General features: G+C 43.6%; 1 protein-coding gene across 3 annotated transcripts; it reads right to left on the bottom strand.

The window, feature by feature from the left end:
• On the bottom strand, positions 1-21,999 carry CCSAP (centriole, cilia and spindle associated protein). Of its 3 annotated transcripts, XM_001146289.7 has the most exons (4): positions 21,864-21,999; positions 21,036-21,465; positions 5,737-6,005; positions 1-4,410 (listed from the first exon to the last, which is right to left on the bottom strand). In XM_001146289.7, the coding sequence occupies exons 2-4, from the start codon at positions 21,415-21,417 to the stop codon at positions 4,234-4,236; spliced, it is 828 nt and encodes a 275-aa protein (XP_001146289.1). In that variant the 5' UTR covers positions 21,418-21,465; positions 21,864-21,999; the 3' UTR covers positions 1-4,233. The 3 variants fall into 3 exon arrangements, with proteins under 3 accessions (XP_001146289.1, XP_054515885.1, XP_054515891.1); XM_054659910.2 differs by lacking the exon at positions 21,864-21,999 and having other exon boundaries at positions 21,036-21,517; XM_054659916.2 differs by lacking the exons at positions 21,036-21,465; positions 21,864-21,999 and adding an exon at positions 19,293-19,675.
• Positions 22,000-22,741: the final 742 nt, after the last annotated feature.

Genomic DNA, 22,741 nt, shown 5'->3' with positions numbered 1-22,741 from the left:
TCAGATTGTAATGTTAATTAACTTTATTCACATTTTTCCAAGTAAATACAATATTAACTAAGCTAAAAACAATACATAGTTCTTAGAAAATACAACCCCGAATTATTGTGTGGCCTGGGCTTTGTGATTATATGTGCCCAGCCTTTGTTCCTCCAGAATTTTAAAGTGAATGCAGTGCTCAAAACAAACTTACAATAGCACAGGGAAACCTTCCCTAAATAAAGTTTTGTTATTAGAAGAGAAATCCAAAAAGAGGCCTCTACTGCCTTCATTCAAGTGTCGAGAATTTCAAAATGGAAATAATATTTAAAAGAGCAATAGATTTTTTTCCATCTCACACTAGTAGGCTTGAAGGAGGCAAATTTGGACCAAAAATCTAGACATAGCTCCTTGCATAGGGTTTGATATTAAGCACACGCTTGCACTGAATAACTCCATATCCACCCTATAGTACAAAAATTCATTTCAAATGCAAACACTGTGCAATGACCAGGTCATATTTTTAAGATCACTCTTTAAAATATCATTTTACTGATCACAAAATTATATAATAAGGATCTTATATGGGTTAGGTATTAAGTTTGATACCAAAGCAACTATAGCATCAAGCTACATAAATATTAGCACCATTTTTTATCTAGTCCAGTGAAATGTAAAACTATCCATCAAACTGTTTTTTACCAAAGCAGTCAACAAGAAAAATTGTTTTACTTCTGATATATGCTTTGCTCCTCCTCCTCTTTGCTAGTAATACTTTTGAACACTTTAAAGAAAGTACAGTCGGCCCTCTGTATCCGTGAGTTCTGCATCCATGGATTCAACCAAATACAAATTGAAAATATTTGGGGGAAAAAAGGATGGTTTCACTTGTGCTGAACATGTACAGGCTTTTTTTTCCTTGTCATTATTCCCTAAACAATATAGTATAACAACTATTTACATAGCATTTACATTGTATTAGGTATTTTAAGTAATCTAGAGATGATTTAAAGCATACAGGAGGATGTGTCTAGGATATATGCAAATACTACACCATTTTGTAGAAGGGGTTTGAGTATCCATGGAGTTTGGCATCCTAAAGGAGGCCTGGAACCAATGCCCCATGGATACTGAGAGGCGACTGTACCATAACATTCCATTTACAAAGTCTGTGCCCAGAACAGCATTATCAACCTGAAAAAGGATAGTGGAAGACCCTACAGATTTTTTTTTAACTTAGGAATTGTGCAGAATTATCTTCTGGAAGTTATGGCTTCTAATAACAGCCATGTTGCTTGCTCTCGTTCTTACAATTTAGTCAGCTGAGTTCAAGTGACCCAAGTATAAATACCCTTCAAGTTGCTAGCAATTGATCTTCGATGAAACACAATGACAAAGATATTACATATGAAATGGTATAAATATGTGCCTCCTACCTAATACGCAAGTAAGATCACCTATAGCCTATTATACATTTATTCATTTTTAAAATGAATCTTTTGAAGATCCATTTATTCACATTTTCCCAAGTAAATAGAATATTAACTATAACTACTAACTATAATCTTTTAAAGATTCATTTAAAAAGTGAATAAATGTGCTTAGAAATTTTAAGGGGGAGTAATATACATAACATACATATAACCAGAGGTGCCAAGTATTTTAACAGCTCCTAACTAAGGGCAGTTAAAAGACAAAGAATCGATTCCTGTTCACTTCTCCTCCCGCGGACTTAATGTCCAGCACAGTGCTAGACAATATTGCTTCAATATTCTATTACTTTTATATTAAAAGCAGTAACAAAATCAAAAAGCATATTTATGACATTGTTTTAATTAAGAAGTTAAAATCAAAATTTTAAAAAGAGTTTTATGTAGCATTTATTTTAAATATCATTGGGTTCTCCGTTTCAGACTTTTTCAACATGAAAGGTAATTTTTAAACTGTCTCACTGTCTTGCAGGTTGTCCCAAGAATTAGGAACATGATTACAACCACATTCATTTCTAGAATGAAAAGAAAGAATTAGGACCATCAGACTGTTAACAACTATCAAATTTTCACAGGTTCAAAAGGTAATTGACACTCTTTAAAAAAGAAAGAAAAGAAACCCTAACCAACTAAGGACTTGGACATAAGATGAAGGCTTATAATTCATACTGATTTATTAACCATTCATGCACTTTAAAAGCACTTTAAAAATCCCATTCATTTGTCTTCCACTTAAAAAGAGGAAAAAATTGGCCAATATTTGCCTTCTACGTTTTATCTCTGTCTGGAGTTTTAAGTAGTAAGTACATTAAATATAAGTTTGTTTTCTAAACAAGAGAAAAGTCTGGCGGTTCAAAGTCTAGAGGAAGTCGGGTTTCTAAGGCAGTCCGTCAGTGTGGGGCCTGCACCACTCTCTAAGGCCGTCTTTCCTAGATTGTCAGCTGCAACACAAGCCTGAGCTGGATAGCTAACACCGAACATGCAAGAAGCGACTTTAAAGGAACAGTTTTCACAATCAGCTAGCTACACCATCACAAATTGCCACATTAAGGTGATCTTTAGGTACCTGTGTCGTTTAAAGACTTTAATAATAGTTAATACCAAAATTCACCAGTTACTAGCAAGGCTGTTTTGGACAACATGTAAAATTTCCTCTTTTGAAATATACATCTCAATGATTAGGAGAGATCTGTAAGGAAACAAATTCACCTCAAAACTATGCAAATATTTAAAAAGTTTTTTTAAGCTCACAATACTTCAGTATGTGTTTTCAAAGCTTAAACAGTTATCATGTGTGAAGAGTTTATGGGGAATGAAAGCAATATGTTCTAAAAATTGACTATGGTTTTCCAAAGACCCAGAGAAAAATACTAAGGTAATACTCAGCCTCACGTCCACTCACACATCTTCGGGTGCCAAGCTGGCATAGGCAGAGCACCGTTATCTCTTATAAGGAACTTAGCACATATCCTTCTAGCAGATTCTTGTCTCCACAGGATGGAGAAGACATCATTCATTTGATGGAAACCAGTGTTTGTTAAAACCATTCTTCTACCCCCAAAGCAAACATACTAAAGAGAAGGAGCACTATTTACATAAATTTGTGCCTACCCACACGCCACCATTCTCTCCCATTAAAGTGTAGATAAGATCTACTGGCTAGGAATCAAAGAGTAACGTATTTCAACCTAAAGTTTGAATACTGTACATCATCAAGACTTTGTTATTGTTAAGTGCTATAAAGAAAAAGAGAAAGTAGGGGTGGGCAGTCTATCTAACAGGCATCTTCACACTGGTCCCCATCCCAGTGGAACAAGCAATGCCAATGTACCAAGTGCAATTCCAGATTGTAAGTTTGAAATGTCATTGCCAGCCATTACAGAAGAGGCAAAAGTCCACAGTGGGTGTATGCCAAAAGGTCAAGTGTGACAAGGGACTGAATCCACAGTATGTATTCTTAAAAAAAAAAAAAAAAGCAATAAAAAAGTAAGTCTTTGACTACTCAAAAGAAACTTTACTACTACTGTACACACATATTGTGTTGTGTGCACTTCGTCTATTGGAATGTACTTGAGCTATTAAACTATTAAATAATAACTGCCTAGATGATCACTGAAAGAGAAAAAGAGACCCTCGCCCAGCCCAGATAATTCTTAAATATCACAATCTACATAAAGATACTGCTGAACTGAAATACAAATAAGTTAAAAATTTTCAGGAACTAGCAAAGTTCTAGTTTCATTATACATGGAATCAGTAGTAGTGCTGACACTCATTTTTGACTTGATATTCTTTCACAAACAAAACGGCATATAAGGAAAACGAGTCTTATGCTGTAGGATGGAATGATCTTATAGCTATGGAATCTGGAAAGTTATTTAGAACAAGATGATAATAGGCTCTACCTAAGCTTATGAAAAGAATACTGAACTGTAAGCATCTGTTGCCATTTAAAGGCATTTGGTGTCAGTATCTTAAAAGATTAAGATGCTTTAAAACAAAAACCTTATAAGAATATCAAAGATTTAGGGAATTATCTTCATAAATAACCAAATGTCTATGGCTTCAACTGTCTGCCCTACTGCCGAGGTAGGTGACCAATATTCATCAAAATAAAACAATCTTTTACAAATTCCCTAAAAAAAACCTTGCATAATCAGTTGGTTTCTTAAACCTGTGTCCAGTTTCTTTTGATGGTTTTTGTTTTGTTTTTCCTTTCAGTCATTTACACTTTTTAAAAGAGGCTGTCCACGCAAGTGTTTCTTTAAGCTCTTGCCGAATAGCACCTCATGTATTCTGTCATCCACGGGTTCTCTGAGGAGGAAGCCTTCATCTTTCTGTTCTTCTCCACATCCACAGAGTGAGCTCGCTGCCTTTGAGCAACCAGTTTCCTTTTTTCCACCTGTCTTCTGTTCTTGGCTCGTAATGCTGATTCATGAATCTAAAGAGAGTTCAAAATAAAGGATAGTAACTTAAGGGGCTATTATACTAATGTTCAACAAAGGTTGCAATGAAGCTGGCTACTGCCAGGTCAACTGCAGCAGGGCAGAGTCAAGCCCTGCCTCTCTATATAGTTCTTCTTTACATAAAACCTTCCACAGAAGAGCCATTCTCACTTGATGCTGTTCTCACTTGATTCATATCAGGGATAATGAAACTAAGCAACAGCAAATTAAATGTTAGACAGAAATGGTAAGCAACTAATTTGCATGTGCCTCTAGAGTTGGCTCTGGAAAACTGTCCGAACTGCTTAGCATTAAACATAAGTATTTAATTAAAGACTTATAAACAGCTCATAAAAAGCAGGGAAAATAAAAACTTTAAATGTTTAACATCAGTATACCAAAGACATCTCAAGAGATTTTACCACCTAAGATGTCTTATACTACAGATAAATCCTGTTAAAATTAATCCCACGGACTTCTTAGAGATCTTTTGTTAAACGGCAGCTTTGTTGTCTCAAATATCACTCCAAATAACACCATCTGCTAGGGTTCAGATGTCTGTTCAGTGAAATTTTCATTATGCTGTTTATCTAGAACTCAAGCAGTTTGCAGTTTCACTTTCTGCTTCCTTAAACGCATCCTTTGCTTTAGGCTATCATAACAGTATTAACGCTAACATACATGTTTTCTGACTACACACATGAAGGTCCTCTCATCTGAAATGTTTCCGGGTCTTGACACAGGAGAGACAAGCTAAGGCTAAGTCAGGGGAGGACTAAAGCTCCTGAGAGTAAAATGCATTCGTTATGGATGAACAGGGGAAATGCAGCCATTTGAATTTAATCAGAGGAACAAAAGGGAGTCTCTGGCAGATGCCAAGCAATCAATCAATCAGACAAACCAAAGATAAAGAAGCGCCAGGTTATCGAAGCTGAAGGAAGCTGAAACAGCTCAAGAGACCAGTGGCAAATCCAGATGGGCCGTCGCCAGCCTTGGCTGTGCTGCTCCTCCTGACCTTCCGGCCCCCCAGGAACTTGTGAACCCCAACTCCATCTACATCTTTGCCTGGCTTGGTGTCACTAAACCCTTCTGGGTAACTCTGAGCCAAAACCCCTCGCTCTGCAGGCCACCAACATGCAGAATCCTCCTTTGGTTCATCAGAGGCTCCATTCTGGAGTTCCCCACCCCACCATGCTATCCCCTAAGATCTCCCATGGGCCCAAAGCACCCAGTGGCCAAAGGACACGATGCCCGATGACAGGCGCATGGCCCAGCTCGCCACTCTCAAAGGGAACACAGAACCACAAGGGCCCAGAGCGCACCTCGTGCACAGGAGCGGACGCACAGACGTTGTGAGTCTTCTGGCTTCCTGTATCCGTCTGTTTTTCTCCCCAGCCATAAAGAGCAAATGGATGCTTGTTTTCTTTTATTTTACTCGATGATCTTTGGGGACTTTTGACCGCTTTCCTGTTTCCTCTAGCAAATAAGGCACTTGGTTGCTGTCGAGGCTCAGTACTGGTGGGTGATTTGTCAGTCTCTCTTGTTCTGGTTTGTTGTTCAGGTTTATCTTCTACATCTTTCACCGGCAGTGCTTTTGAAAAGAGATAAATGAGATGAAAATACTTTGAAATCAGATTTATACATAATTAAAATATTTATGTTGAAAAATCATAATGCTTAATTAAGACAGTAACATTTTCACTTATGGCTCAACTCATACGATGCACTTAAAGTAGAAATACAGGAACAAGTTAGCATAATTTTCAAACCATTTATCTCATTTTAAAATCAACAACAAATATACCAAGATTGAACCAAGCTTATTCAAAAGCAACCACTGCCACTCCGATTCTGAGACTTAGCATCTGGAATGTTAAAAGATAGAGAGCACCACACCCTAAGGGCTTTCTCCGCAATCCCCCAAGATAAATCCAATCATCTCAATTTTGCTTTCCTTCACGGAAAGATCTGGATTTGTGGTCATCCTCCAGCAGCTGCAGGAGGTTGCTGTTTGAGTTACTCCACCCGAAAATGCTCCTTAGTCCTTCCGTGCTCCTCCTGGGAGCCGCTTCCTTCATTCAAAAGCCCCTCCACACAACAGGGAGTGGTTTCCATCGTTACCACCTAGGTGCACAGCCAGGCATTCCCTGTGGGAAGAGTTAAAAATGAGGGCCCCGGCCGGGTGCGGTGGCTCACACCTGTAATCCCAGCACTTTGGGAGGCCGAGGCGAGCAGATCACGAGGTCAGGAGATCAAGACCATCCTGGCCAACATGGTGAAACCCTGTCTCTACTAAAATACAAAAAAAAAAATTTGCCAGGCATGGTGGTGCACACCTGTAGTCCCAGCTACTCGGGAGGCTGAGGCAGGGGAATCGCTTGAACCTGGGAGGTGGAGGTTGCGCCACTGCACTCCAGCCTGGTGACAGAGAAAGACTCCGTCAAAAAAAAAAAAAAAAAAAAGAGGGCCCCAGTTTTAAGGGGCTTCCCCAACGCTTGCAATGGAAATTACTCCATGAAATCAGGCCTGGGTCTGTACCACAGCCCTAAATTCTGGGGAACCCCCGGTGGTGAATGTGGCTGCCCCACCTAAGGGGAACCTCAGATAGCAAGGATGTACTCCAAAAACTATCTATTCCCCTGAATTACCTTTTATGATTTTCCTGTTTATTATTTTGTAAGCCTTTCTTTTTATGAAATCAGTACGATTCAGTATAAACACTTTGTGAGCCTGTGTTTGCTTCCACCTATGGTTCTGCTGAAGTAAGAGTTCGTGACGGGCCTGTGGCTCCACCTGAGGTGCCCCAGTTGTTTAGGCCACAGGAGACCCTTTGTTTCAGATGCTCCAGAGTTTTGCTCTCAGTCATGATTTTATTTTTTTTGTTTCATTTTTTAGAGACAGGGTCTCACGTGTCGCCCAGGCTGGAGTGCAGTGGTGCGATCATGGCTTATTGCAGCCTCAACCTCCTGGGCTCAAGTGATCCTCCCACCTCAGCCTCCTAGGGAGGTGGGACTACAGGAGTGCATCACCGTGCCCAGGCAATTTACAAAAAAAAATTTTTTTTTGTAGAGATGGGTTCTTGCTGTGTTGATCAGGCTGGTCTTAAACTCCTGGCCTCAAACAATCCTCCTGCCTCGGACTCCCAAAGTGCTGGGATTACAGGCCTGAGCCACTGCACCCAGCCATCGGTGATGATTTTATAGATTGCTATTACAATCTATATAAGGTCTTATCACCTCTGTAGGACAGAATTTTGCCATTACTTTCAGTTGTGACTCTTGTCTATTTCTACTTCCCTTTAAAGTTGAGGGAACCGCTGCATGGGCAGTGCATGCAAACTGGCACATACTTGTAAGAAACCTTTATAGGTCATCTGCCACGTCTGCCTTCAGTGATGACCTTGACTCTAGCAAACCATTACATCTATTACTAAGCATTTGAAGGAACAGACACTTCATGTCTGAATCCGGGTGTCATGTTCTGCATTGGAGTGCATCATCTCTTTAAACCCAGCACTGGAGTTGCTGGGGATGAGGCAGGACACCAGCCTTCCATTTCATGAGACGATATCCATTCACTGCTCAAACGTTTATCTGAGTGATGTGTCCACACGCTCTCTCCTCCTCTTCCCTGGTGTTTAAGAAGAGGAGGAAAGAAGAGATCATCAGGACCAAGACTAAAGGGAAAGAGAAGTGGGGAAGTGCAAGAACCTGTGCAGTGGCACAGTGATACTGAGAGAGAGAGAAAAGCAGCCACCCAGGTCATCTTCACTGATTCACTTCCCCTCTCTTCTTCCTGTTCCAGGCGTGTCTAGCCCAGATCTCTCAGAGAAGCCTGCCCATAGAAGGCAATAAGGATTTCATTGATAGGACAATCTGGGGCTAGCCAGGCAGAGAACAGGAAAGAGAATTCCAGAAAGAGGGAATGGCTTCTTCAATGGCATGGAGAGAAGAAGAAAGAGGGAATTATAAATAGTTCAAAATAGCAAGAACATACAGTCTATGGATGAAGGCCTGGGGTAGATAGTGTGGGGGAAATAAAGGCTTTCTATGCCAAACTCAGGCATTTTTATTTTATCTTGGAGATGAAGAATCATCATGGGAGGACTTTAAGCTGAAAACTAACATGGTCCTATTTGTATTTTAGGAATGAGGCCCCTAGCTCCACACGTGGAGGATGGGTGAGATCAGAAATAGGGGCAGAGAGGCCAGTTAGAAAAACACACTGATCAGACCAGCTGGGAGGTGGTGCCAGGATGTTTTTTTTAACAAGGCCCCTCCAGCCAGGTACGGTGGCTCAACCCTGTAATCCCAGCACTTTGGGAGGCCAACGAGGGTGGATCACCTGAGGTCTGGAGTTTGAGACCAGCCTGACCAACATGGTAAAGCCCTGTCTCTACTAAAAGTACAAAAATTAGCCGGACATGGTGGTACATGCCTGTGATCTCACCTATTTGGTAGGCTGAGGCAGGAGAATCGCTTGAACCCAGGAGGCGGAGGTTGCAGTGAGCCGAGATTGCACCATTGCACTCCACCCTGGGCAACAAGAGCAAAACTCCATCTCAAAAAAATAATAATAAATAAATAAAAACAAGGACCCTCCAAAGCAGACAGCCCAGCAACACTGCATCAGACTGACAGGTGGACAGACAGACAGACACCATGAGGACACCAGGAAGGACCATGTGGGCACTCGGTTCTGTGGCTCCTGCAGGTGTTCTGAGTGGATGGTCATGCTGTCCTCTGACATAGGCCCCCTAAAGGATGAGGAAAGGGTGCTTGTCACCTTGGATGCAAGACACTCCTGGTCCCGGCAGCCAGACCTTCAACTGGAGCTCAGGAGAGAAGATGGCATGGAGATGAAAGCCACAGCTCCCGGTGTGGACCAGGTCACCCAGAAGAAACACAGAGCCGGAAGACAGGAGGTGCAAACAGGCCCGGGGACACCGTCATTTAATGCAGAGGCAAAGAAAGGAGAACCCGAGATGGGAGCAGAGGAAGGGTAGCAAAAGAGTAAAAAAGAATAACCAGGAAAGAGGCTGAGCAAAGAGTTTCAGAAAAAGAAAGTGCAGGCTGGGCGCGGTGGCTCACGCCTATAATCCCAGCACTTCGGGAGGCCGAGGCGGGCGGATCACGAGGTCAGGAGATCTAGACCATCCTGGCTAACACGGTGAAACCTCGTCTCTAGTAAAAATACAAAAAATAATTAGCTGGGCGTGGTGGCAGGCGCCTGTAGTCCCAGCTACTTGGGAGGCTGAGGCAGGAGAATAGTGTGAACCTGGGAGGCGGAGCTTGCAGTGAGCCGAGATCACGCCACTGCACTCCAGCCTGGGCAACTCCATCTCAAAAAAAAGAAAAAGAAAAAGAAAATGCAATTAACAGTCCAAAAAGTACAGAGACTGGTACAATAAAGATGAAGAGACTTTGCCTTGTCAGCTCGGTGGTCACTGGTGCCAGAGGGGAGGTGGGGGGTGGGGGAACCAGACCCCAGCTGGCTGAGGACTGAACAGAGTGGAGCCTACCCATCCTGGTTCTTGGGGGCTACTGGACTCACCCTCCCCACTAAGGATGACCTGGAAAAGCTAAATGAAATTCAAAAGTGACCCCAGGCTAACAAATGTCTATCAGGTACCCAACACAAGAAACTAAAATCTTCTCAGGAAACCCTTAGACCTCAAATTATTCCTAGAAATAGCTTTTCCAACACAAAGACCAGTGTGTTGTAAAGATAACCGGCACACAGGAGGGTAGGCAACGAGGGGGACCGGGAGAAGCAAAAGGCCTGAAATCCAAGGAGTCTTATTCAGACTACAAAATAGCTGTGCTTATAGAAAAAGACGGAAGAATTATCTGCAACAGGAGGAGAGAAAAGATGGAAAATACAGAAGAGAAAAGGTAAAACTCATCACCGTAACATTAATATTTATAAAACTCTTTTGTAAAACTCTTGAAATAGTGGCTGGCACAAGAGAAGTGTATATAAGTGTGGTATTATTATATACATGTGTGTGTCTCTGTGTGTGTTCGTTTTTGTCCATAGTTCGTGGCTCCTAACTCTCATAGCCCTTGTTCCAGTCTTTTGTTATAATGTTGGGTGTGTTAAACCTCAGGGGCAGGCCCCCAGAAACCGAATCTCTCCTGCTCTCCTTTCCCCTGCCACTAGGCAGGACTCTAATCTTCCACACCTTCCAATTGTAGCTAAGCTTGGGAGGTTCCTGGAGGCTGGCGAAACAGCATGGAAGCTTCTCACCCCTTTCCCCATATCTCACCCTGTTCATCTCTTCATCTGTGTCCTTTCTAATATCCTTTTCTTCTTCTTCTTCTTCTTCTTCTTCTTATTATTATTATTATTATTATTTTGAGACAGAATGTTGCTCTGTTGCCCAGGCTGGAGTGCAGTGGCGCGATCTCAGCTCACTGCAACCTCTGCCTCCCGAATAGCTGGGATTACAGGTGTGTGCTGCGCTCAAGCAATTCTCTCACCTCAGCCTCCCAAATAGCTGGGATTACAGGCGTGGGCCACAATGCCCAGCTAATTTTTGTATTTTTAGTAGAGACGGGGTTTCATCATGTTGACCAGACTGGTCTCGAACTCCTGACTTCAGGTGATCCACCCGCCTCGGCCTCCCAAAGTGCTGGGATTACAGGCGTGAGCCACTGCGCCCGGCCTCTAATATCCTTTATAATAAACCGGCAAACATTAAGTGTTTCCCTGAGTTCTATGAGCCACTCCAGCAAATTAATCAAACCTAAACGGGGATCATGGGAACCCCAGTTTGAAGTTGGTCGGTCAGAAGTTCCCAAGGCCTGGACTTTCGACTGGTGGGAAGGAGGGGGCAGTCTGTGAGACTGAGCCCTCAACCTGTGGGACCTGACGCTATCTCCAGGCAGACAGTGTTGGAACTGATTGCTTGTTTGCTGGTGGGAAAATAGCCCCACATATTTTGGGGCTATTTCAGAAGTCTGTGTTGATTGTTGTGTGACAACAGAGGAAAGAGCTTGAGAGTTTTTTCCAAACAATAAGTGTATGTTTCTAAAATCCTGTTTGAAAAAATAGTTTAAAATAAAGACTTCTTCAAGCAAAAACAGCATTATCCACCAGTTATGGTGGAAGATTACAATGCCCCTTTCTTAGTAATTGGCAGAACATTCAAATAAAAATAAATTCAGTCTCAATTTATAACTGGCCAGTCCAATACAATAGCCATGAACCACACGTGGTTACTAAATATAAATTTTAATTAATTAAAAGTAAATAAAATTAAAGATTCAGTTCCTCAAGTTACACTAGTTATCGTTCAAGTGCTCAATACCCACATGTGGCTAGTGGCTACCCTGGTAGACAGCGCAAATGGAGAACACGCCCATCATCACAGAGAGAGCTGTACTGAACATCTGATTTTTCAAATGTATTTAAACAGAATTAATAAACTTGACCTAATGGATATATATAGAACACTGAACCCAACAACTGCAGAATATAAATTTTTATCAATCATATATGGAACATTTATAAGAATCTGCATATCCAAGGCCATAAAGAAATCTTAAGATATTTACAAAATTGAAATTATATAGAATGTATTCTCTAGCCACAATGTAATTAAACTAGATACAACAAAAAAACTTCAAAAAATCCCTCCCAGTTTTGAAACTTAAAAACATTTCTAGGCTGGGCACGGTGGCTCACGCCTATAATCCCAGCACTTTGGGAGGCCAAGGCGGGCGGATCACGAGGTCAGGAGATAGAGACCATCCTGGGTAACACGGTGAAACCCTGTCTCTACTAAAAATACAAAAAAATTAGCCGGGCGTGGTGTCAGGTGCCTGTAGTCCCAGCTACTCCGGAGGCAGAGGCAGGAGAATGGCGTGAACCCGGGAGGCGGAGCTTGCAGTGAGCCGAGATCGCGCCACTGCACTCCAGCCTGGGCGACAGAGCGAGACCATCGCAAAAAAAAAAAAAAAAAAAAAAAAAAAAAAAAAAAAAATCTAAATAACCTATAGGTCAAAGTGAAAACAGGGTTGCACAAAAATGTGAAGGTACTTAATGCCACTGACCTGTACACTTCATTTATTTATTTATTTAGAAATGCTCCCGGCCAAACTGGACACTTTAAATCAGTTAAAGAAGGCCAGGTGCAGTGGCTCACGCCTGTAATCCCAGCACTTTGGGAAGCTGAGGCGGGTGCATAGCCTGAACTCAGGAGTTCAAGACCAACCTGGGCAACATGAGGAAACCTCATCTCTACTAAAAATACAAAAAATTAGCCAGACATGGTGGCGTATGCCTGTGGGCCCAGCTACTCAGGAGGCTGAGGTGGGAGGATCACTTGAACCTGGGAGGCAGAGGTTGCAATGAGCCAAGATGGTGCCACTGCACTCCAGCCTGAGTGACAGAGTGAGATTCCATCTCAAAAAATAATAATAATAATTAACAAATAAATAATAAAATGGTTAAAATTGTAACGTGTATTTTATGTATTTCAGCACCATTTTCCAAAATTCCAAGTAGTGGTAATAGAGGGCATTCCTTTCTTAATTCTGATATTATTAGAAATGTTTCTAGTTTCCTCATTGAGCATAACGTTTGCATTAGGTTTTTTTGTTTGTTTGTTTGTTTGTTTTGAGACAGAGTCTCACTCTGTCACCCAGGCTGGAGTGCAATGGCACAATCTCAGCTCACTGTGACCTCCACCTCCTGGGTTCAGGTGGTTCTTGTGCCTCAGCCACCCAAATAGCTGGGATTACAGGCGCATGCCACCACACCCACCTAATTTTTGTATTTTTAGTAGAGATGGGGTTTTGCCATGTTGACCAGGCTGGAATATATGTTTTCTTTAAAAAATAAATATTTCCTTATGTGGATACTATACACAAATGTTAAATTTTATGATTTTTTGTGACTATTTTTAAAAATCATAATGAAAATTTGAAAATGAGTTTGAATAAAAATGTTACATGGCAAAACATGTGTGATGCAGCTAAAGCAGTTATCAGAGGGAAATTTATAGCCTGAAATGAACATATCAAAAAAGAAAGGCAGGGGGCAAAAAAATCAATGATAAGCATCCATCTCAAAAAGTTAGAAAAAAGCAAAATAAACCCAAAGAAAATTAAAGTAAGGAAAAAATAATAAATTAATGAAAATATACAATAAAGAGAAACCACAAATCTTTAATGTGGGGAAAAACTAAACAAATTCACAAACTTCTGGCAAGTCTGATCAAGAAACAGAGAGGAAAGTAAAAATAAAAATCAGTTAAAAAATATAGCAAATTGGAGGGTTCAGGTTAAATATGCACTAAAAACCTGTGCCTTATAGTTCCTTAAAGCTTATAGTCTCTTCCTCTCCAAATCCTACTAAAGGAAGGAAAAAAAGGTATAAAGCCACAAGGACAGAGAGCAAGGGAGGTGATGACATCAGGCAAAAGGCATCAATAAAATTTGGAGGAAAAGAAAAGCAACTGAAGAGGTAAAAATGGCCTCACAGAACTGAGTAGGATGAATCCTAACTGCCAGAGGGGAAAGGCCTCCAGGACAGAAGCTGAGCCCTAGAAAGAATCACATGAGCCAGATGTGGTGGCTCACGTCTATCATCCCAGCACTTTGGGAGGACAAGGCGGGAGGACTGCTTGAGCTCAGGAGTTTTAAGACCAGCTAGGCAACACAGCAAGACCTCATCTCTACTAAAAATTAGAAATAAAAAAATAGCCAGGTATAATGACGCACACCTGTGGTCCCAGCTACTCAGGAGGCTGAGGCTGGAGGATTGCTTGAACCCAGGAGGTCAATGCTACAGAGAGCTTAGATCATGCCATTGCACTCTAGCCTAGGCAACAGACTGAGACCCTGTCTCAAAAGAAAGAAAAAAAAAATGAAAGAGTTGTATGAGGTGCCAGCTTCGTCAGAAGGCTAGTGAAGTGGATTCTCTTTTCCAAAAGTTCAGCATCAATCAGCACCCCAGCCCTCGTGCTCTTCTGACTATAATATGGACGTGCTCTGTTGAGAGTTGGAATCCACAGGTCCTCCCCTTGAACCTGGGCAAACTTTTATATTAGGTTGGTGTCAAAATAATTGTACCAAGTAATAACTTCCCCAGTGAAGGTAAAATGGGGTGAGAAAGGGCCTGCAGAGCTCCTGAGGATAAAAGAGAAAAAGCAACGCAGCATCCACCTGGGTCTCTCTCCGGACGCTGTCCTTACAGGTCAGCCAGTGTGTTCTGAGGAAGGCCAGGCACAGGAAGAGGTCATGCATGTGAGGGTCCCAGCAACAGCCCAGCCGGGTCCCTCCAGCCTGGAGCCTTCCAGTACAGGCTGCAGACAAGGTATCTCACTGCCCAGGGCCAACTTCCAGCCCAGGAAACCAGAGCAGCAGCAAAGGAGGACAGCAGGCCGGGGGCCTCCATATCCAGGGGTTCTGCATCTGCAGGCTCACTCAACCATGAATTGAAAATATTCGGGAAAAATAAACAAAAAATAATACAACAATAAAAAGTAATACAAATTTAAAATATAGTAGAAAAACTATTTACATAGTATTTAATTGTATTAGGTATTATAAGTAATCTAGAGATGATTTAAAGTATCCGAGGGATGTGCACAGGTTATATGCAAATACTACACCATTTTATATAGGGACTTGAATATCCAAGGATTTTGGTATCCATGGGGGTATCTCGAATGCAATCTCTCCCAGATACCAAGGGACAACTGTTTTTACTAGTTTTAAGCTACTAATTTTCAAGGTAATTTTGTTACACAGCAATTGACACTTCTATATTCTTTCCCCTAGCTCATATGCCAGGTGGTCGCTCCTCTCCTACCCAGGTCTGTGGATTTCAGTCTCGAGCGGCAGAAGCAGGGGAGGCTTGGACTTCAGATGACCCCAGGGACAGGAGAAACCAAGGGAAACAGCTTCCTGAAAACAGAATTAGGTGAAAGGCCTCATGGTAAAGGAGACCCCTCCTCGGCACCTTCCTCCACCTCTGTTCCCAGGATGCTGGTGCCAGGCTTATTCCCCATGAGACAGGAGACTGCAGATGCACTGTCTGGGCAGCTCACTCAAGAGACGCTGGCAGGTATACATGTTTGCAGTCCCCAGAGGAACAGCTGGGTCCTCAGCCAATTACAGAAAACAGGCATCCCCTGTGCACAGAACTCCTAAAAAGCTCTTCCAGGCCTTACTCTTAAATATGAGCAGACAGGCTAAGAGCAAACATCTGAGTACATCCTCTATTAGTAAGGAAGAGACCAAAATTATGCAGAAAAAGGCAAGGCAGGGAATGGAAGACAGCTCTGAAAAGATATTTCTGGCCTTTTTCTTTTCTTTTCTTTTTTTCTTTGTAGGTTAAAAGAAATCTGAAAACAGAATGCTATTTTTTTTTAATGTAAAGAACATTATGGATCAAAAATAGATGATCTCTTGGGAATTTAAAGCTAAGGTGAGAATTTAAAATTTCAATAGAAATGTTGGGAAATAAAATTGAAGGGTTCTCCCAGAAAATAGAACCAAAAAGTCCAAATTCCAATGTAGAAACATTTTTAAGTAAAAATGTTAGGGGACTGATCCAGGAGGCACACCATCCAACTAAGGATAATTATAGAAAGAGAAAATAAAGCATATGGAGCAGAGAAAATTATTTTTAAATAGAAAAATAGGAAATATCACTGAACTGAAAGAACCTTCCAGAATGAAAAGGGCCAGCCAAATGAATGAAAAAAGACACACACAGGCACATCACAAAATTTCAGAACACCTCCTAAAAAGATATAAAGAATCTCCTAAAAGTTTCCAACAAAACAACAAAAACAAACATAGGGGGGTCACACACACAAAGCAGGTGTCAGAATGGCATGGTCCTTCTCAACACTATGACCTGAAGCTAGGATTCAGTGTTATCGTAATGCCTCAAATGCTGAGATTTCCAATCTAGAATTATCTACCTTGCCAAAATATCAATCCTGGATATAATAAAGGCATTTTCAGATATGCAAGGTTACAAAATTTCTAATTCCCACGCAATATTTTACAGGATCTACAGAGGATGTGTTCCATCAAAAGGAAGGAACAGGCCAAGCAAAAGGAAGACTTGAGATTACAGGCAGGGGATCACACAAAGGAGGGAAATGGTAAAGAAAGCCCAGTTCAGCAGCTGTGCCAAGGCTGGACAGCATAAAATCTAGACTGGAACAAGATCATGTATATATATATGTGTGTGTGCGTGTCTCCAAGGGAAAAAAAAATCAGATGAATAGAACACCTAATATGTCTGACAAATGGCAAGTTTCATAGTACTATCAGGCCATTTCAGGCATTAGTGATAGCTAAAATAAATAAGAAATAAGAAACTGTGATAGGCAGTGATAGGTAGCTTACTTTTTAATAAACCTATTACTGGAGTAGAAGCAAAAAACAAAAACAAAATGAGCAAACAAAAAAGTGGAACAATTATTAATTTCAGGAAAACCATAAATTTTAACAAAAAAATGTAATCAGAATATATTACGTGGCTCACCTGCAAATATTTACACAGCCATAATTCAAACACAGAACAGAGATTAAACAAAGCAATCATATAGTTAATATTGTGGGGATATGGAGAAGAGGAAATGGGTGTTGGTATGTGTCGGGGGGTAGAATAGGGAAGGCAGAGCTAAGATCCTGAGCTAAATCTTCATCTCCCATAATGGGAAGTCAGTAGATAATGTTCACAATCAAAAAGCCAACAGATAAGTTTAAATAAAAAGAGGGTGGCCAATGCTGAAAGGAAAGCGAAACTGAGTGAAAGGAGCAAGGGGCATGGGTGGGAAATGGGGCAGGATCATGTTTTTTTCATTTTAAGCAAAATGTTTTAAATTACTGCACATGTAAACTTTGCTAAAAATAAAATCTAACCTAAAAAGAAAATGTGACTATGAAGTAAGGAATCGGAGACAGTCTAGACCACTCTTCATAGCATATTGGCTATGGGAGGAAAAGAATCCCACGGTTCGCAAGCACTTCCACCCCCAAACCCCAGCACACACACACACACACACACACACACACACACACACACACACAGAATTTCCTAACAGCTTTTTAGTATCCATCCCTTAAATAAGAATGAGAAACGAAGGATCATTAGACATTTGAGAAAAGTGCCTAACATGAAAATAGAGAATTACCAGCAAAAAGAAACAAAGAGGCAGAAGTGAAAGATTGTGCTGAAGAAACACAGAAAGAGAAGAAAACAAACAAAAAATTCTAATATATATCCTCAGTAAGATAAAACCCTACATGCATCAATCAGGAACCAGATACTGTGTTGTAAAAAGAAATAAAAAGGGACGGAAAGGAGGGAGGGAAGGGAGGGAATAAATGGCAGCCCAGAAAACAATTCAAGAGCTCTTAAATTTAAAAGAAAAATAGGATCCCTCAAATGGAAAATGTAATAAGAGATTTAGAAGATACAGCTGAGAGTATCACCCAGAAAACAAAACAATAAAAGATGAAAATCTGTCAAGAAAAAACTTAGAAAATTAGAGGATAAAATGATAAAGTCTAATATCCAACTAAGGACTTCAGAAAAAAAAGAAATGGGAAAAAAAACAGAAATAAGAAAATAATTCCAGAAAACTTCCGGGAATTAAAAACATGAGTTTGTCTATAAAGACCCGCCAAATGCCCAGCAAAGCAAAGGAAAACAGATCTAGATCAAGGAAAAATGTCAGAACATAAAGGCCAAAGAGAAGACCCTGAAAGCTTCCTGAGGGGGACACATCACCTACAAAAGATCAAGATCAAGAATCATAACGAGGGAGGCTGTAACATCAGCAGTCATAACACATAAGGAGGAATGCCCCCAGAGTTTCTACGGACAACTGTTCTAACCTAGAATTCCATGCCCAGCCACACTCACCAAATTGTAAGGGTAGAATAAAGCTATCTCTTGGCATTCAAAGAAAACTAACCTCTGAACCATCCTTTCTTGGGAATCTACTAGAAGATGTGCTCCACCAAGAAGGGGTAAACCAAGAAAGAAAATGACATGAGAGGCACACGACAGAGACTCAAACCCAAGAGAGAAGCCAAGAAAGGTCTTAGGAGGATGGCCAAGGGCCCTCCCAAGATGCCAGCCAGGCAGCAGCCCACAGGAGCAGCAGCCAGCCCAGACAGAAGTAGGTCAGGGGCCCTGGGAGGGGCGTCTTAAGATGACGAGAGTGATAGTGAACCTGATGTGTTGGTTGTATTGTGAAAGAAAAAAGGGAATCATGGGAAATAGTATGGGTCAGCTTTGAGTAACTTTTTCCATGGGCACAATACGGTATATACTAATTATGAATCCAACAAACTCTATGAGGACTGTATTGAGCAGGTGTGGAGATGGGCCGTGTATGTGTGGGTGAGGAGAGCAGTAAAAAAGAATTAGTCAATAGATAATGTTAAAAACTGAAAAAAAAACAATCAAATGTCAATAAAAGCCATGTTACTTGGAGATACAGAAATAAATACCAAAGGAAAAACCAGGGTGTTATGTATGGCATAGGGCTGATGTGCTTTTGTAATAAGTCAGACAGAACTACGTGATTCTATGTGCATCTATGGCTTCAGGGAAAGTAAAAAATTTTATATTTTATAGAAACTCAAAAGAGTGCTCATTGCACTAGTATTTAAAACCATCCACTTAAAAACCAGGATATTTAATCTTGTGCAAGCAACACAGGAGTCAAGAGGGCCTTACAGGTAGGAGCAAAACAAAAGATGCTGCGATTGAGTCCTGAAAGCAGAAAACATCCTTTCTTCTTCCTGATGCCTAAACCAGAAATGTTAGCAGGGAAGAAATAACGAGAGGACGCTATATTTAAGGAAACCAAAATAATCATGAACTCAGAGCTTACCTGAGCTGGTAAATACAGGTACCATCCATATCACAACGCTGCCTAAAAATTGTATTTATATTGCATGCAAATATTTGACAACTCCATCACAAACAATAAAAGATCGGGGAGAGAAAAGCCATTTAGCCTGATAAAGTACATCTCAATTTAGCTAGCAGATCAGTACCCACAGGAATAATCTGGAAGGCATGTTCCCTACCCCCTCCACCTTCTGTTATTTGCATTTCTAGCAGTGATCACTGAAGCATCAGGATTTGTGGGGATTCACAAGTAACATCATGATGGGAGGAGGCAGCCCTGCCTCCGATGATGAGCTGAAAATAGCTGAAGATGGTAAAACCAAGAGCAAAGCAACCCGGCTCATAGCCGAAATTTCATCTCCTCCTCAGCCTCTCACAGAGAAGCCAGGAAGAGTCTGATTGGCTTGCAATCGGGTAAACAAAAATAAACACATAAATGAATAAAGTCACTGATCCTGAGCTTCCGTTTTTTCATCTATAAAACTGAGATTAGGGCCGGGCATGGTGGCTCACTCCTGTAATCCCAACACTTTGGGAGGCCGAGGCGGGCGGATCACGAGGTGAGGAGTTTGAGACCAGCCTGACCAACATGGTGAAACCCCGTCTCCACTAAAAATACAAAAATTAGCCGGGCATGGTGGCGCGTGCCTGTAATCCCAGCTACTCGGGAGGCTGAGGCAGGAGAATGACGTGAATCCGGGAGGCAGAGGTTGCAGTGAGCCGAGATCGCGCCACTGCGCTCCAGCCTGGGCCACAGAGCGAGACTCCGTCTCAAAAAAAAAAAAAAAAAAAAAAAAAAAAAAAAAAAAAAAAAAAAAAAAAAAAAAAAAAAAAAACCAGATTACAGCATGGTCTCTTTTGGGATTGTTTTGAATATTAAATGACAACATACATATTCCCAGATCAGTGACTGAATGTCTAACAGGCTCCCAATACATTTTCCATGTTTTCCTCACTCGAGCCTTTTTAAAATCCAGTGATCTGGAAGGAACCATTGGTTACTCCAGGCTGTACTGAGGCGTTCAACTGGGTCCCCAGCCCTGCAAGCCTCTGGGCAGGAAAGAAGGTGAAGGGCCATGGCTTGAAAACACGCGCAGCGCCACCGGCGCTTTCGGATCTGGAGAGGCGAGGGAGGATGGGGAGGGACGGAAGGGGAGAGGCCCTAGCACTTATAAAGATGCTCTCACAGCCAAGTTATTCAACACTCCACGTAAACAAATGCAAAATATTCTTTAGGGACAGCGTAGCGAGGTCGGGGAGTTAATACGGAAAACAATGGCCCCATTCATCAGACAAAGCTTAGCTCTGTGGTTCTTAACCTTTTGGGTTACCTTTGAGAATCTGATTAAAGCTGGGGCTCCTCTGATCAAAAATGGGCGCCTAGAAATAAGCAGATGGGACTCAGTGGTTCGCCAAGAAATAAGATGGGATTCAGAGGTTTGCCAAGCCGCAGAGGCCCGCGAGGAAAGACCCCAGACTCAGCCAGCGGCGCTTCAATTGAGTTCACCGCTGGCTCGACCGAAAGCCACCTAATTAAGGAAATAAAGGGTGGCAAAGGCTGCCACCTTCCCTATTTTGTCAAGAGAGACGGATTCTGTCAACCGAAAAAAAAAAAGGAAGAGCCAGCCCCGAGTGGCGCAAGAAATAAGAGATCAGCTGCTCAGAGCTTAGAGCAAACCGTCCCTGCGTGCAGGCCCCTCGCGCTCCCCTCCGGGCCCGGTACCTGGCAGAGCCGCGTCCTCCGCGTCCTCGGCCTCCGCGTCCCCGGCCTCCGCGTCCTGCTCCTCCGGGGCCCCGCGCGCCCGCCGTTCCGCCTCCTCCTGGGCCGCCGGCTCTACGGGCGGCGGGGGCGAGGGCGAGGGCGGGGCGCACCGGGGTGCGGGGCCCGCGGGGCCCCCGGCGCCCGACGACTCTGACGACGCCGAGTCCTCCGAGGAGCCCGCCGGGCCCCAGTCGTCCCAGAGCCAGGGCGCGTGCGCCTGCTCCAGCAGCCGGCGGCCTAGGCGGTAGTGCAGCAGCTCGCGGTAGCACGGCCCGTACTCATCCCAGCGCGGCTCCTGGTAGCGCTTCATGTACTCGCTCTTCACCCCGCTCCCCGGGGACATGGTGCCGTCCGCCGCCTCGAGCGCCAGCCGCTTCTCGCTGCCCGCAGCCTACGGGACCCGGTACACGACACAGAGGCCGCCCCGCCCCTCCGCCGGCCCTGCCCGCCGCGACATTTAAACCCGGAGCCCCGCCCGGACGGGAGCAGGGGGCGGGTCCAGGCGAGGGCGGGGAGGGGGCGGGGCGGGGGCGGCCTCACCCGGCGGCCGGGACCAAGAGCAGAGGCGGGGACTGGGGCTGCTGGGGTCGAGGGGCGCGCCGCCGGGGAGGGCTGCTCAGAGGGCGGAAGGCAGGGAGGCTGCGGGCTGGGGCGAGGGGACCGCAGGAGAATGGGGCTGAGCGGGAGGAGGAGCGAGGTAGGGGAGCGGCGGGGCCCGTGATCGGGTGGTCCTGGGGTCTCCGGAGGCGTCCCCTGAGCTAGGCGTGCGGTCCCGCGGGGCTGCCTTACCTCCTTCCCGCCGCGCCCGGCCGATCCTCTGCGCCCAGGCCCGAGGCGCGCGTGGCGCAGCAGCTAAAGCGCAGCTCGCTCTCCCGCGCGCTTTCCTCCTGAGCAAGATGTCGCCGCGGCGGCCCGCGCTCCAGCTGCAGGCGGGAGGCGGTGGCGCCGCCTCAGTCCCGGAGCCTCCACGCGCGCTCCCGGCCCCCGGGCCTCCGCCCGCTCCGTGGGGGCGGCTGCTTCCGTAAAGAGCGCGAGGCGCGGGGGTGCGGGCGTGCCTGCCAGTCCGAGGGGCCCAGGCCCAGGTCCCTGGCCCACTTATTTGAGGTGCCCGTCCACCCTGATCCCAGCAGACGCTGTCCCAGGCACGCGTCACTCTGCAGGAGTCGTCAGTTAGGGGCAAGAGATGATCCCTCCAGATATGCAGCCCCCCAGGCTGCGGCCGGGGGCGACACTCTCTGTCCTCACTCGAAACCTACCGGTTCTTCCTCTCTGTGTTCACAACACCTGTTACTCTGGCTTTAACTCCCTTTTATATCTACACTCCCCAAATTCTTTTAGATTTTGATCAAAACCATTTCACTCGCTCAGAGATCCGTTTGCACATAAAAGCTTGACAGATTAACTTACGTTGTGCAGAAGTATACAAAGTTGTCCCATTTGTTACAGTTTCAAAAGTGGCCCCACACTATTTTCCCTTTATACACGTAAAACCTTCACAGATCCAGTTACTTTGTGCAGAAGTATACAACGTTGCCCCATTTGTTACAGTTTCAAAAGTGGCCCCGCACTGTTTTCCCTTTTTGCTCATAAAACCTTCACAGATCCGGCTGAGCGCTGTGGCTCACGCCTGTAATCCCAGCATTTTGGGAGGCCGAGGCGGGTGGCTC

The sequence above is a fragment of the Pan troglodytes genome, chromosome 1, assembly GCF_028858775.2.
Source record: "Pan troglodytes isolate AG18354 chromosome 1, NHGRI_mPanTro3-v2.0_pri, whole genome shotgun sequence".
Lineage (NCBI taxonomy): Eukaryota > Metazoa > Chordata > Mammalia > Primates > Hominidae > Pan > Pan troglodytes.
The sequence above is the reverse complement of the archived record's forward strand: the minus strand, read 5'-3'. Positions and strand labels throughout refer to the sequence as shown.